The sequence below is a fragment of the Juglans regia genome, chromosome 6 (genome assembly GCF_001411555.2).
Source record: "Juglans regia cultivar Chandler chromosome 6, Walnut 2.0, whole genome shotgun sequence".
Classification (NCBI taxonomy): Eukaryota; Viridiplantae; Streptophyta; class Magnoliopsida; order Fagales; family Juglandaceae; genus Juglans; species Juglans regia.
The window spans coordinates 15,957,849-15,973,704 of NC_049906.1; the positions used below are offsets into that span (position 1 = coordinate 15,957,849).

The 15,856-nt window shown below is 39.9% G+C and overlaps 1 protein-coding gene across 2 annotated transcripts; it reads right to left on the minus strand.

Moving 5' to 3' along the window:
* Positions 1–1,250: 1,250 nt before the first annotated feature.
* Positions 1,251–9,112, minus strand: LOC108986191 (IST1 homolog). 2 transcript variants are annotated; one of them, XM_018958722.2, is made up of 6 exons: positions 8,933–9,112; positions 8,239–8,371; positions 8,029–8,132; positions 6,017–6,188; positions 5,759–5,899; positions 1,251–1,966 (listed from the first exon to the last, which is right to left on the minus strand). In XM_018958722.2, exons 1-6 carry the CDS (start codon positions 8,980–8,982, stop codon positions 1,574–1,576), a joined length of 993 nt encoding a protein of 330 aa, XP_018814267.2. In that variant the 5' UTR covers positions 8,983–9,112; the 3' UTR covers positions 1,251–1,573. The 2 variants fall into 2 exon arrangements, with proteins under 2 accessions (XP_018814267.2, XP_018814268.2); XM_018958723.2 differs by having other exon boundaries at positions 1,251–1,963; positions 8,933–9,103.
* Between the last annotated feature and the right edge of the window lie 6,744 nt (positions 9,113–15,856).

A 15,856-nucleotide genomic window follows, 5' to 3' on the forward strand; every position in this document is an offset into this window, starting at 1 on the left:
CCTATCCTCCCCTCCCTTCCTCCATGATTGTCCTTCTTCATGGTGATGATAAACTCATTCTCCATATTTCTTCCTTGCACTATCACTCTCCTTGACTGTTGGGGCATCCACACCCCATATTGCAGCTTGCTGCTACCAAGAGAGCCAATAGAACATCCTTGTTGAGCATGCTTTATCACCCCACATTTAAAACAGAACTTAGGCAAACACTCATACTTGAAAGAAACCCAGGACTTCTTACCTTCAAAGGTTGAAAACACCCCTCTTTGGATAGTTTATGAGATATCTACTTCCACCCTTATCCTCAAGAACTTCCTCCAACCAATGCCCCTATCATCTGTCTGGACTGTTATTACTCTCCCAATGCTTTCACCAATCTGGAATCCTACATCATGTGTCATGCTTGCAAAAGGCATGTTATAAGCCTACACTTAGAATTCTTCCTTTTGGAAAGGAACTTCATTGATGGAACTGTTACCTTCAAACACTTGAAGACACACCAGCCATCTATCAAATGACCATGGTCTACCACGAATAACATGCTGAAGGTCCTTCTCTTGGTTGAACTTGATGAGATATTTGTTTGTTCCAACTTCTGAAAATTGAATCCAGCTTTCACATCTCCAAACTCTGGACATAGTGGTCTTGAAGGCTTCTCTATTGATTGGTCTTTCTGTTACAATTACCATGCTGCGTGGCTTTGGCTGTGAAAGATCACCACTCCTTTTTCCTTCTCAGTAAGACCTTCCCACTGTTCTGCTAAGTCGTCCTCCATGGTAAATCTCTTCAAACCAGCTAAGCTAGTCTAATGGTAGGTTTGGGGGTTGAGATGAGAATTTTGTATTTTGTTTTAAAGTTTAAAATATTATGTTTTAATATTATTATTGTTTTGGGATTTGAAAAATGTGTATTGAGATTTGAAAAAGTTGAATTGTTTATTATATTTTGTATAGAGATTTGAAAAAAGTGTAATAATGAGATGAGATGAGATAAAAATTTTATGTTTTGTTTTGGTTACCAAACCTGCCCTAAGGGACTCAACTCTCCTAGAGAGAAAAAACCTCACCCAGCAGGAGAGGACCTTGTGTAGCTCATAAAATCGCTTCGACCAAAAAACTTCACATGAGCTCATACCAATTGACACATATGGTACACCTTTTAAGTAGTTTAAGATTACATAGTTTTAGTAGCAAAAATGTAAAACTCGTAATAATTAGAAGATGCCAATGCGGATGGTTTAGATCAGTACAAAATGTAAAAAGCCTCGTAGTTGGAGGATATAAAGGGTTTTAAATGAAAATATACATTTTTACACCTTTCAGTCCAGGTAATTCCAATATCAACAAGCAGCAGCTGGATTGGACTCATAAGAAATATACAGAACTGGGGAATTAACTTCATGTGTCTTCCCAAATTCAATATGTAGACCCAAACTTAGTTCTCAGACATTAAGCACTGAAAAGGTTGCAACCGAATTTCAATTCCCATGCCAATTTCTTTTCCAAGGATTTTGGAATGCATGCCACGATGAAATCACAAGAATGCCCTCAAAGCTTAAATACTCAATTCAGCACTATGAAGACTTGCCATCTTCAAGCTTCAATGATCCAAAGTTAACATTTACCAGCTGAGCAGCTGCTCGAGCAGCAGCAGATGCCCGCTCTGCAGACGCAATGGCAGCTCGAGCTTTCTCCAGGATTTCAGTAGCTTGTGGTCTTGTCTCCCTTTTGGCATCACTAACTGGTCCTGCCACATAACTTTTTACTGATGGTTCAATTTCATTACAACCCATTAAAGGTGCATTGTTTGAGCTGCTTGGAGCTTGAACGTGCTGAGTTTTTTGTTGACTATCCGGAGACACAACAGATTGTGCCGCCACAATAGAAGGAGAAGATTCAAGAGAGCCTTGTTTCTTTGGAGCTTGAGAAACTGCAGCTCCATCGCATATCTGCTTCGATCCACCCTGCTGATAAAAAGCACAAAGCCAAAACTAATTTAAATAACATCAAAAAGCGAATAGATCATTAATTATCCCAATCAAGATGTTTACAAAATATTTTAAGTAGTTCTCAATCATTTAATTCAAATGCCATAAACAATTCACATCTGAATCAATAAATCCATTTTTTTAATATTACTCGTTATTATGCTGAATGGCAGATTGAAGTGCCCCAGCTTTAGGTGGTTCTGGGCAAGTGCGCATGCCACAGAGAGAGTGACAGAGAGACAGGTTTTGTTGATGACATAGTAAAAATAAAGAAACCAGAAAATCTCAAAGTAATCAATAACCTTTTTCTGATTGATTGGCACTCAAAGTCCGGGAGCAGTGTCCCGACTAATCCTGGGGGTGCACAAGCCCTCAATAAGGAGTTTCCCGTAAGTGCACCTCAGGTAATTCAAGGGAAAAATCTCGCAGTCAGATGGCCCCTAAAGATTGTTTGCACCCAGTGGGACTCGAACCTTAGATCTGAATGGAGCATACCTCCAAACCCAATGCCTTTACCACTTGAGCCAACCAATAGGGGTTTCAAAGTAATCAACAACCTATAGTGCTTAAAGGGCAGGATTAGGATGAGCTGTAGACTCAAACATCCAGGGTTAGATTCCATTTCAGGAGTTATCCTGAATTACCTTAATGCACACTTCTAGCAGGTGAGGTCATGACTGCAGTAACGGAGTTTACTCCCCTAGGGTGGGTCCAAAAGCCCCTGATTTGGTGAGGTTCCATTTCATAGAAAAATAAAAAAAAGTAATCAATGAGGCTTGTGGACGAAGTTATAACTCATTCACATCATGCTCATTGATTAGTAGTCTTGCAAAGAGAGCCAAGCCACAAGGAGTCATGGAGTTGCTCATCTTGAGCTTATTGCATTTATCCTGCAAACAGTCTTGAACAAGGCCCATAGCACCCTAGCCTCAATTGCTTGAAGATTTTAATTACTAACAAACTTAGCAAGCTAAGAAATGATTTGCTCAAGCATGCTTTACAAAACCATTGGGCTCTCAGATAAGATTGAGCTTGGCTCATCTATCTTGTCAATAACTAAAACAACCTCTTACCTACCTGAATTTGAGCCTTGTATCTTGCTTTGTTCTTAGTCCTACTGCAGAAGTTTCTGTCACAGCCAGGCCCTTAGAACCCCAAAGTTGGGAAAGATTGGATGGGAATTTCCTTGAAAAGGGGCTACCACAGCCCACACAAATAGCAGAAACCTTAATAACAAAACAGAGTTTATCTCTACAAACCTCATAAAAGCTCTCTATGTCACCCCTCAAGCTGGGAAACCCTAATCATAATTTTATAAACACTTACAGGGGTCGCCACGTAAACTCAGCAGCCCCACAATTCAGTTGTGCCTCAACTCTCATATAATGCCTGGGGTTATAGGATACTTCTATACAACAACGAGCTGCCAGCAAAGAGAAATCAGCAAGACACCCCAGAAAATAAAACCCTACTGCCGCCACCCTTAGTATGCTAGGGCTACAATCCTCTATAAACCAAGAGGCAATTACGAAGAGAAACAGAAGCCCTACACTTTTGTGCCATCGCCCTCTCTACCAGCCTCTCACTCAACTTTATGGTTCAAGTTCAAAGAGAAAACTGCAGCCATTAATTCATCACCATGCCACCCACTCTACAAGCCATTGTACTCAAGTTTTCTTGCCAAGTTATTGGAGAACACTCTCTAAGCAGTGACTGCAACTCTATCTCTGTCTCCAAAAGGCTGCTGCAAATTTAGGGTGAGAAAAAAAACTAGCTGCAATCTCCCTAATTTTTTACCCTATCACTGCGATGCTAACACCAAGGAATCAATCAAGGAAGTGCTCCTTGCTTCCATAATGTAACCTAGGGGTGCTACCAGCCCTATGCGGTCTGGTAGCCACCCTCCCCAACCCCCCTGCCCCCGACTGGGCGGGATGGCACTTTTGCCTCCCGTCCCAGGCGCCACCTTTAGCCATTGTCCTTCCATCCCGCTGACTGCACAGGCGGATTGGTACCATCACAGTCCGGCCAGCCCGGCCAGCCATGAGAGCCAAAAAATCCCACAACTTTCGACCCTTCACAAATAACCCATCACAACAAACACATACAACAACTTCATCTGAGCTAAAAACATCCAAATTTGAGTCTCACAATCACCAAATCAAAACAACCAAAAAACCAAAGCTGACACCTACGGCCTCTCCAAACAACCAAATAACCATATTTGAGATCCACGGCCATACAACCATATTTAAAAGTCACAGCTGCAGCCGTGGGTCTCAAAACAACAAAAAAAAAAATCTGAGACCCAAGGTCGTGGTCGTGGCTCTCAAAGCAACCAAAACATCAAATCCAAGACGCAGTTCCACGGCCGTGGGTCTCAAAATAATTAAATCTGAGACAGTGATGACAGGAGAAGAAAGAAGAGGGGAGAGGGAAGGAGAAGAAGAAGTGAAAAAATAAGAAAGGAGAAAGGAAGCCTACGGGGAAGAAGAGAAAAGAAATTGGAGAGAGAGAAGAAGAAGAAGAAGAAGAAGAATCTCAGTAAATGGCTAGGGTTATATATATATATATATATATATATAATAATAATAGTTATGTGGGAGGGCGGGTGAAAATCCGGGCAGGTGGGATATGCAAGGGCCCGCCCAGTACCCCTAGTGTAATCCAAGAGATTGTGGGTTGCTAAGTGACGCATCTTTGGTTTTTGAAGCTAAGATAAAGTATGTAGTGCAATCATACCTTTATGAGTTGTGGTAAAGCGTTTGTTTTGCTTGAAAAAGTATTGTTCAATTATTATGATATATAGCGCCTTTTATGTATCAAAGTTGTGATGAGATGCATACAATGCTTGTCATGATATGTTTACTGTTATGCCATGTAAATGTTAGAATCGAATGTTATGAACACATGATTAGTTCACATGTTAGTACACATGCCATGGAAAGCTTATAAGACGAGATAAAAGCTATGTTATGTAAATGAATGCCTAAAGCATTGAAACGATAGTAACAAGAGATGCATGGCACCAATGCAAATAGACGGATGGATGTGGAAGCCATACTGAAGAATGTTGACACAAAGGTATGGTCCACCAAAGATAAGTTATGAGAAGCCTAGCACCCTATGGCTACTTGCTATGGGACCAGCTCAGAGACAAGGGCTAATGTTGTTGCCACAAAGCATGTGAAAGATGAACATGTTAATTGGTTGAGGAACATGATGATTGTTTATTCATTGTAGATATGCTACGTACCCCATTTGTTTACTAATTGTTGGATATGCAACGTACTTGTCAATATGATTGTTATTCTTTATGCAACGCATGTTGAGTACACATGTTCCAAAGGTAAAACCTAATTTAAATTATGTTTATTGTATTATATGCTATTTATTGGGTCTTCAATGACTTTTTTTTTCATGTTTTAAATGTCCCAGGTAATGAGAAGGTTGATGAGAAGGCAGGCCAAATCTAAATGATAATACCTAGCTCAAACAAGGTGTCACACATAGGATAAGTTTGGTCTTTTACTAGGTCATGGAGTTTTCTAAACATTTTAGTTATTAGAAACTTACTATGTTATTTTTTTTTTTTATTTAATAAGATCAGTTAAAGTTTTATGTTGGATCTCTTACCTGTTCAAAGCTATGTATTAGTAGCACTCCTAATCCTATGGGAAGGGGGTTTTACATTCTACCTAAAGACGCTCAATTCCAACAACCATTTACTAAGGCAGAATATTAAACTGAAGCACCAAGTTGAATAAGTACCAGCAAATCTTCATGCTTTTTACCAAATTCTGCTTCTGTGCTTGTAGAATCCCATTGCACTTTGTACTCTTGTGCAATGTCCTTCAATACCTTGAGCTTTACCTCAGATGCTGGAGCACTAATTGAAAGCTTTTCAATTACCTGCAAAAAAAAGTAATTTAATAGAAAAATCAAGTAGAAATTTATATCAGCATTTTGAAGCCACGATGGCTGTCCCTGAAGAATATCAAACTTTACAAAATTTGCTAGCTGCTTAACTGTACGGTTGACGCTAGAGTCAGGACGAAGTTCTGACACAGCCATGACAAATTCCTTCCCATATTTTGCAGTAAACAAATTTTTTATCTGAAAAAAATCTGGCACATCTGAACATCTGGGAGCTGCAAATATTATACTTGCAATAGCTTCTCGCAATTCTGATGGACATTCTCTGTCGTACAGGAAGGGATGTTAACAAATTAGCTCAAAATCCGAATTTGTACAAGTTTAAAATGTATTTTTAAAGCGCAATACCATCATAATGCAAACTAGGTGATGGTTTTCAGTATAAAATGTATTCTCCCTTAATAAATTAATTAATGTGACAAAATACATTCTGTAAAACATAATTGATTCTGTTAGACATGGCATTGATCAATCTGAAATTCTCTAGAGCCACAAATGCAAATGCAAAACATTTAATAGTCATATCACACAAGCAATACGACCCCTAAAACATTTATGCCTCAGTACATACTCAAACTATTTATTACGTTAACTTTACCAAGGAATTCTTTGCTTTGTTCATATAGAGTTAGAGATGTTACTAATGATCCTCTAGGCAATTAATCCTAGCCTAACATCAACAAAATAAAATTTGTCTGTTTTAAAACACTCATTGTCAATAAAAAAGTTTATGGGACAGACATAGTGACGCTACCACTCAATTATTAAGTTATAATAAAACACAAATAGCTTTTTTTTTCAAACAAAAACACAAATGACTAAGTCAGCATAGAAAAATACAACATGAATCCCATTTGATGGGCCCTTCAATACATCTTTTTTTCTTCTTCCTCTCTTTTCTAATTCTCTTCAATTCACCCCTTTCAGAAGATCACCAGTACAACAACATTTTTCTTGTGTGCGCCTGAATAAATTATGAATTCATAAACTCAGCCACTCAAATATATGTTAGATGATTGTCCCTTGTTTCATTGGTCATAATCATTACCCACATATTTCTGGGCTGGCTTTCTTCTAGTCTTTAAAAAGCCTCCAACTTGTAGCAGATTACTCCACACTCTCCATTAGCCTTGATTGAAATTTGAAAACTGAAAAACCAACTCAGGTGATTCATCCTTTTCAAGTCAATTAGTGCACTCCCAAGGTACATTGAAAATTGCTTTATTTTTTATTATATTTCCACAACATATAACATTCTAAGTTCATTCATGCTCATTTTATATAGATACTGTTTCTTGACCATATAATATCAGAGCAGTCTCATAATTGTATAAAACTTTACAACCACCTCTCTCCTTCATCCACCATGTTAATACAGGAAATGGTTATGTTAACTACATATCCACCAAATAATATGCACCCAAAACTAAAATTAATTTCTTGAGCTGCGTGCTAGATTGTTTAAAACAAGCTTTCCAGATAGGCATTCAGCGGTTGAGGCAAAAGATTAACGGTTTGGTCCATTAGTTTTGGCTCTTTGGAGTTTGCAAATATTCAACAAAGGTATACCCCAATCTAATGGGCCAGAGGTTGCACAGCAGGAGACTGGCATAGAGGGTGTTTAGACAAAGAGAAGATGAAAAATAGCTTATGTATTGTTCTGTCAAATTTAAAGAAGTTTAATCGACAAGTCAATCATGAATACATGTATTGTTGTTTAAATGCTAAAACAAACATATGAAGCCCATCTCAAGGGGCTTCTCAAGCTTTCGGGATGAATGGATAAAAAATTCCCAACATCATTGGCCAAATTTGGTTATCTATGGAGATTACTTTTTAAGTATTTCTTCCTATTATCACGGAAGCCATGCCAAGATATCTGCTGTAACTCACATTTATCAAGTATGATTATGGAATTGCAGCAGACTTGTAGTTAAATGGATCTGGGGGAAAAGCAAGGGAAAATTGGAAAGCAACTGTCTGCAGAAGAGATTCATTCAGCATATCACTCTTTTAGGTTTACCATTTTGACTTGCAAGAAAGGCCAAGTATTTTAGAACTCTGTCTTGAATGAAAAAATACACGCACTCGATTAACAGATTTACCTCTGGTTTTCAATTATAGGAACACGTGCAAGAACAAATTCACAGAACAGCTCTAATATCTCATATGCAGCCCATATATTCTGTTCCCTTATAACATGCTCCACCTAACCAAATAAATAAATGAACAAGAATCAAATCTGAATACTCGTACTACGAAAAAATTGACTTGGAATAGGTAAGCAGCAAGTGATCATATGTTTAAAGGGGCACCCGTATTCTAGCTATTGCTTCTTGACCAGCTTGCAAGAACTGCGCTATCTCCTTGCGCATATGTTTGAGGTGCGTGTCTCTCTTGTTTTGCAGCAATTTGATGCGTGAGATTGCCAAGCTCAAGCATGTTTTGCTACAAAATTACCCTTAAAATATTAGATATGTGCAAAGGAAAATAAAAGAACGCACACATTCAATTGTAAAGCTCAAAAGTATAATATTTGAGGGAGTATTTCAAATCAAACTAGGTGGCATGAAATCAATGAACTATGTGGATCAAGACAATTCAAAGAAAAAGGTTACTTTCCAGAAGCAACAAGAACCATCAATGACTAGAAAAATGAAAAAAAAACAAAGAAACAAGAAAAGAAAAGAAATTTTCAAGTACTGCTAATTATAATTTGTTTTGCTAATAACCGAAACATTTGTAGCTGAAAGAAGCCCATATGTCGAAATCCATTAATGGGGTAGTGGGTATCTCACAGAACGATGATCACAACATTTAAATCCCTCACTAAATCTACAATTTCACCGAAATTTAAACCTTGGCGCTGACCAACCAAAACTATAAAAGCAATAAGAAGTCAAACCATCATCAGCAAACAAATAACCGCAGATCACTAAATTAATTACAGGATATAAAGAGTCAGAAAATGAAAAATGGGGAGGTGCTGCAAAGAACAGTACGACTGACCATTTTGTGCCAAAAACGCCTCTGTTGAAGAGCTGGTTTAAGAGCGACATCGAGGAATATACGGTTCAAGGATGATCTCTTTCTCTCTATGATTGAATCATAGCGAAGGGTCAAAACCGTAGAACGCTTTGATGGGTCTATCTTTTTATTAAGATCGACTATCGACGAGTAATGGTCTCAGACTCTCATGTACGGCGGTAAATGAACTATATACTACAGTTGTTTTAGTTATTTTATTTATTTTTAATAAATTAATCCACCTTTTTAGACAAATATTCATTTGCAAACAATTCACATAAATATAAACTATCAAATTAACGTAATTTTTGAAGTGGATTATAAATTTTTTTATTTATAAAATAGATATGACATATTACATTGTCACGTAAGTTTAAGTTTAATCATCATTTTACTATATAAATTTATTTAATTTTGCATGTGCTTATTTAGTTTTATTCTATAAGAAAATTTTAAATTCCATGAAAATATAAGAAGGAATCATGTTTTCCATGCAGTAGATTTTCAAATCTTTATAATATAGGTCTTGAAATAAATAGATATGTGAATTATGATAAAACTCAAAATTAATTTATTGGAATTTATAAACGAAGTAGATATTATAGCTTGATGGAAAAAGGTTTGTCAAATTAATTCTCAAAAATTCATATACAAATATGTAACTAATTTAAAAGGAAAAAAAGCTTCAAATCGAACGTGGTGTGAATTTACATTTTTCACCCCCAATAAAAAATGGACACGTAGGGGATTTATGTTATTTACAGTAAATACGAGTTGAGATTAGCATTTTCCTTCTGTCTTCATTTCTGTGCTCTCCTCTGACCTCTCCTCTCCCTTCTCGCTTTCTTTCTTCTTCCTTTTTGTCTTCTCCCCTTCCCCCCCCCCCCCCCCCTTTTCCCTTCCCTTTCAATCTCTCTCTCTCTCTCTCTCTCTCATCTCAAACATGTCCCAACCATCAAAATGGAAATTTCAGCATTATGATGAATGATAAAATATTTCATGAGCAAAAACTATCAGCTCTGTCAAGAGCTTCCTACTTCGGGATGAAAATTAATGGCAAAGACAATATTATGAAGTCAGTGGCCAACATGCCTAATGAGAGAGAGAGAGAGGGGGGTGCTAGTAAAGCAAATATCTAAATGTAAGTTAAATAGATTATGCTTAAAAATGCCTTGAAATAACAGCAAGTTGAAATGAGTTAAAAAGAGAGATTGCTTCGACTTGAAGAGAGAGAGAGAGAGAGAGAGAGGGCGAGAATCAGACCTTCGGGGGAGAGAGAGAGGGGGCAAGATTCAAATCTCAGAGAGAGAGAGAGAGGGGGATAAACAGAGATCGGGAGAAGAGCTATACAGGTGAATTTGTTGCCTACAAGTACTTCTATTAATCATTTGCTAGAAACCGTATGTGTCACACATTTATTGGAGGTTGTAAATCGACCCTTAGCACCACATTCAACCCTAACATTTCCCATTTATAAGATATAATGGTTTGGAGTTTGAGATGAGTTTAGATGGTTTGTGAATAATAGTAGAATAAAATTGAATTCTTTATTATATTTTGTGTGGAAATTTGGGAAAGTTGTTTTGAAATTTGAAAAAGTTGAATTGTTTATTATATTTTGTGTGAGAATTTGATAAAGTTGTAATGATGAGATGAGATGAGTTGAGGTGGGTTGAGATGGGTTACGAATACAAACGAGGCCTAATCTTAGCAGATACTTTGATTACCAACAATTTATGATTTTAGCCAATGCAAAGCTATGATCCCACCAAAATTTTCTGAGTTGGAAGCTAGGTTACGTTGGATAGTGAGATGATCTCAGATGATTTGTAAAAAATAGTAAAAAAATAATTATAAAATATTGAAATGTAATCTATAGAATATTTTGTAATGGAAACTATTTCCTTTGACAAAATATTAAATTAATAAAAAATTTGTGAGCAAACTCAAATTTGGTTGAAAAAGAAATGAAACAAATTGAACATAATATATATTTATACAGACGCGCATATATATATATATATACACATATGTATATATAAGTGATCCCTCAAACTTGGCTCATATTAAAATAAAAATTAAACAGACAAAGCTTAAACAATTGATATTCAACTCACATATAATTTTAGGCAATGTTTAGATATAAGGTGAGACGTAAAACACAAATATTTTTTCCATCAAAGACAGTTTCATTCCAAAACATAAAGCATCTCAAGTGCTAGAAGTTCTCAAAATTTGTTCATTCACCCAAAACTCAAAAGAAAATCTTGAAAATAAATATATATAAACTAGTTTCAAAAAACAAAAACAATAGTGAAATACAAGGTAGTGCCACCACAAGGTGGCCACCCTAGCACCACAAGTGATCTAGATTGGGTCATCGTGCGGCCAAAAAATATGGCCGGCCATGGTGGCTGCCCTAGCTACCCCAGGATGGCTATTAAGTTTTATGTTTTTGTTTTATTAATTTAAACAAATTTCTCATATTTTCTTACATTATCTCTTTAAGATTTTTACATCACTTTTATAAAACTATATAAAATCGTTGTCTTAAAATGTTTTTACAAGTCTTTACATTAATACGATTGAACACTCTTACACTATTCATGAAACTATCTTACATCCAAACAAGCCCTTAATCTTGAGATGAAAAAGTTTCACCCCTCTAGATTAGGGGTGCTACCCACACCCCACAGGTGGGCAACCCCCGGTTCCGCCCCCGCATGAGCAGAAGGGTCCCCAAACCCTAGAGTGGGGGTGATTGCAAGAGGGAGAGAATCCATGAGATCGTCTACCGGGCAAAATAAAGACACCAAGAGAGAGAGAGAGAGAGAGAAGGGTTTTAAAAAAAAATCTAAGACAAAATGACCTCGTTTCATTAAAAAATAGTTTGTGTGTGTGTGTGTATTAGGCTAGGCGAACGGGTGAAAACATGGCCAAGCTTGGGCCTAGCCTAAGCCCAGTCCCCCGACACCTCATAGCATGCAAGCGGGTGCCCCTGCTCTCCCTAGGTGGAGGCCGGATAGGGATGGGGGAGCAGGCAGGCCGAATGCAAAGGCCCGCTACCCTACGCTACTCTAGATCCAATTAGGGGCAACATCACTACAAAATGAATTATGAGATCAACGTGGTCAGTTTAACAAGAACATATTGTCACCACAACCAACCTTAGGAATAATGTTAATTTTTTAACTTTCTTAAGTTCGAAGAATCTGATTTTTATATTATTATTATTATGATAGCTCTCTTTTAAAAATGATAATATTTTTATAAGTTATTTTATAAAAAATCTTTTTATAAAAACATAGTTGTGAAAAGAATTGTGAGTTTATTATTTTTATTGTTTTTGGCAGACAACACTTTTCTTTAACTTTCTAAATTAATATACTTCTATTTCTTTGGCTTTCTCTTCTCTAATACAATACTCTAAAGGATAGAGAACCATGCTTGTTAATGCCAAAAAAATCGCACAACAAGTTGGAAGGAGAGAAAGAATCATTCTCAGCACACTATGACGATTTGTGCCTCTATTGGTGTGATTTGGAGCCCCCGACATTGGTCCTATGCGACACTCATTGGTACGTACATCCATGGCGGTGAATGAAAAATAAATGCAGGAAAAGTAAGAGAGAGAGAGAGACACAAATTTATGTGGTTCGGCATAATGCATACGTCCATAGACGTTTGGAGATGGGAGATCCACTATAATTTGATTTTTTTAGTCTCTTGTAGCCTCTCATTTCTCACTATATAGTAGGAGTCTATTATCTATTTAGCAAAGGAAATATTCCTACTGGAGCTCTCTTCATGAGGTTAAAGAAACTGAAGAAGAAGTCCAAGTCGAAGAAGCCCATTTCTCTTTCGGTCTTATCCCTTTTTATTCCTCGCCTTGGGAGTGGTGAGAGATGGCAACTGTATTCCACTCCTTATCGGCATGCCTGACTTGCTTTCCTTCCTGCCTCCATTTTTTCTTCTTTTTCCTCCCTTACTTCGTTTCCCCTTGACACTCTATTTTTCCTTATCCCTCTTTGTCTCATCTTCATCTCTTCTTCCTCTCTCTTCTTATTTGTCTTCTAGTGTGGCCCTTTTGATGGGCTGGACTGGGCTGGGCTGGGCTTAATTTATTTGGGCATGGGATATTTTATCCACTCTGCGATTCTTAAAGGCAATTTTTTCCAAAAAGGACCTTAAGAATCTTTAAGATAGAATACGCAACAGAAATGTAGAAATCTCTAGCAACCCATAGAAAAACAAATTTCGGGAGGTGGTCCCCAATTTTCCGTTTTGCCTACATTAAGCCATATGGATTTTTGCACTCGAGGTTAGGCGAGAGATGGGTTCGATTGTGTAAAGTGTGAACATCGAGCTCGGCTTTAAAGGAAGATGTGCGGGAGATAGGCTCGACCGCATAAAGTGTGAGTGCAGACTTCGTCTTAGCGAGATAAGCGAGAGGCTGGCTAGACCGCATCAAGTGTGAGCGCGAAGGTCATCTTGGAGTGCAAAGATCGAGCAGTCGAATGACCTACCTGCCTGTTGGGTGCCTGGGGAGCCTGGCGGTCCCGAACCTCCTGTTTGTTGACTTCTTGCCAAAGATAACTTGGGAGAGGCGGTTGTGGCACGAGTATAACACTCAACATTTGCTGAAGGAGATATCGTCTTAAGAGTAATGTCGGGCAGTCAAAAGATTGGATCTGCACTTCATCGTGAGGCAAGACGACCCACCATAAGGCTCGACTCACCTGTGACCCTCGATGGGATGTTAAGTAGGAGATGTTTGACAGTGCTGCAAAAGTCAAACCAGTTATTGTAAATAATCTCCAATCACAAGTGCGAAATTTACAAACCTGAATTGTCTTACTGGTGTGGGATGAAGATTTGAGGCGGTTGTTGTGGCACGAGTGTAACACTCGGTGTTTGCTAGGGAAGATGTTGTGCTAGTGTTGCTGTCTAGGGGAAAGTCAAGAGACTTGGTTTGGTGGCACGAAAGTTGGCAAGTCAAGAGACTTGTGTCCAACTAGCCCTCTGAGCAAGTCTGGGGACTGGTGCCTGATCTAAATTTCATGGCAAATCAAGGGACACAACTTGTAGTATAAAGGTCAACAATTCAAGGGACTTGTGTCTAATGGGTCATCTGGGCAGGTCCTAAGACTTGTGTCTGGCCTGACTTCGTGGCGAGTCAAGGACTTGGCTTGGTGGCACGATGGTCAGAAAGTCAAAGGATTTATGTTCGACTAGCCGTTTGGGCAAGTCTAGGGACTAGTGCCCGACCTAAATTTCGTGGCGAGTCAAAGGACTCAGCTTGTAGCACGAAGGTCGGCAAATCAAGGGATATGTGTTCGACTGGCTGTCTGGGTGAGTCTAGGGATTGGTGCTGGGTCTAAACTTCGTGGCAAATCAAGAGACTCAGTTTGTGGCATGAAGATCAGCAAGTCAAGGGACTTGTATCCGACTAGACATCTGGGCAAGTCCAGGGACTGTGCCAGGCCTAAATTTCGTGACGAATCAAGGGACTTGACTTGTAGTGCAAAGATTTGCAAGTCAAGGAACTTAAGTCCGATTGGCCATCTGGGCAAGTCTAAGGACTGTGCCCGGCCTAAACTTTTTGGCGAATCAAGAGATTCGACTTGTAGCACGAAAATCAACAAATTAAGAAACTTGTGTCTGACTGGCCAAGATGCTTGCATGGTTGAGGAGGATGTGCGCGCCAGTGGTTGGCGAGCAAAGGGGTGCCGACCATTGGGTGACCAAGCAACATGGCATAGATCATGGGTGAGCAGCTGACAGAGGTCAAGGAACACAGGGTTGAGAAGCCAGTGGCTGAGAAAGCTAGGACCGTGAAGCCAATGGTCGAGGAGGGTCATGATAGTGCTGACTGAGGAACCCAGGACCGAGAAGCTAGTGGTCGGGGAAGCCAATAAAGGCAAGACTGGGAAAGTGGGCGAGGAGCAAGTAGGCGAGATGCTTGTCACTGGCCGGGTGAGAGGTCGTGCCCACCACTGGGTGGCCAAGCAAGATCTCGGGCCGGTCAACTTCTGGTTGGGTAGGGTGTTGCCTGCCAGGCTTGGTCGAGGAACCTGTGCGGTTGAGGGACTCTCTGGGTGGCTGGGCAACACACTGCATGGCCAAGCAACTTGCCTGCCATTGGGTGACCGGGCAATGTACTGCATGGCCAAGCAACTTGCCCACCACTAGGTGGCTGAGCAATGCACTGCATGGCTGAGCAACGAGCTCGCCACTAGGCAGCCAGGCAGCACACTACATTGCCTTGGAGGGTACCCCATCGAAGATAGAGATCGCCGGTGGTCTTGCTGGTGGAGAGTAGCTGCTTGCCAGCTTGTGAGAGCCATGGGAAGTGGGGCTCCTTTTAGGGTGCACGGGGCAACATGCACCCATTGCCCACCATGCATGGCGTGCACGGTTTCCATCGCTAGATACCACCCTGGTCGAGGCAAAAAACGTTGTCGGCCCTCGTGGTGGCTGCCGATCTCCTTCGTTGGGCCCACTAAGTGTGCCTGAGATGTATCTCGGGGGCACGTCCTCGTGCCTCCACTAGGCCGCGTGCACATAGCCACCGTGGGCGAGGGCCATTCAGGCGGCGACAGAGGACACCGACTTTCCACCTGATGGCCGCCGAGTAGTTTTTACCACGTGTGAGCCTGTGCACGTGGTTTGCATGGTGAAGCCACCCCCGTGGGGGTTGGTCGGAGAAAACCCCGGAGGAGACAGACGATGTCGACGGTCCATATGGTGGTTGTCGATGCCCCCCCTCGGTCATGCCATGACGGGGCTGTGCCACTTCTGGGTGCACACCGTGCACCCGTCGAGTTGTCGTGCATGGCATTGTGCACTTAAGTGCACAGTGCCATGCCTGACACATGTAGTGCATTTGCATAGTGGCATGTTGGG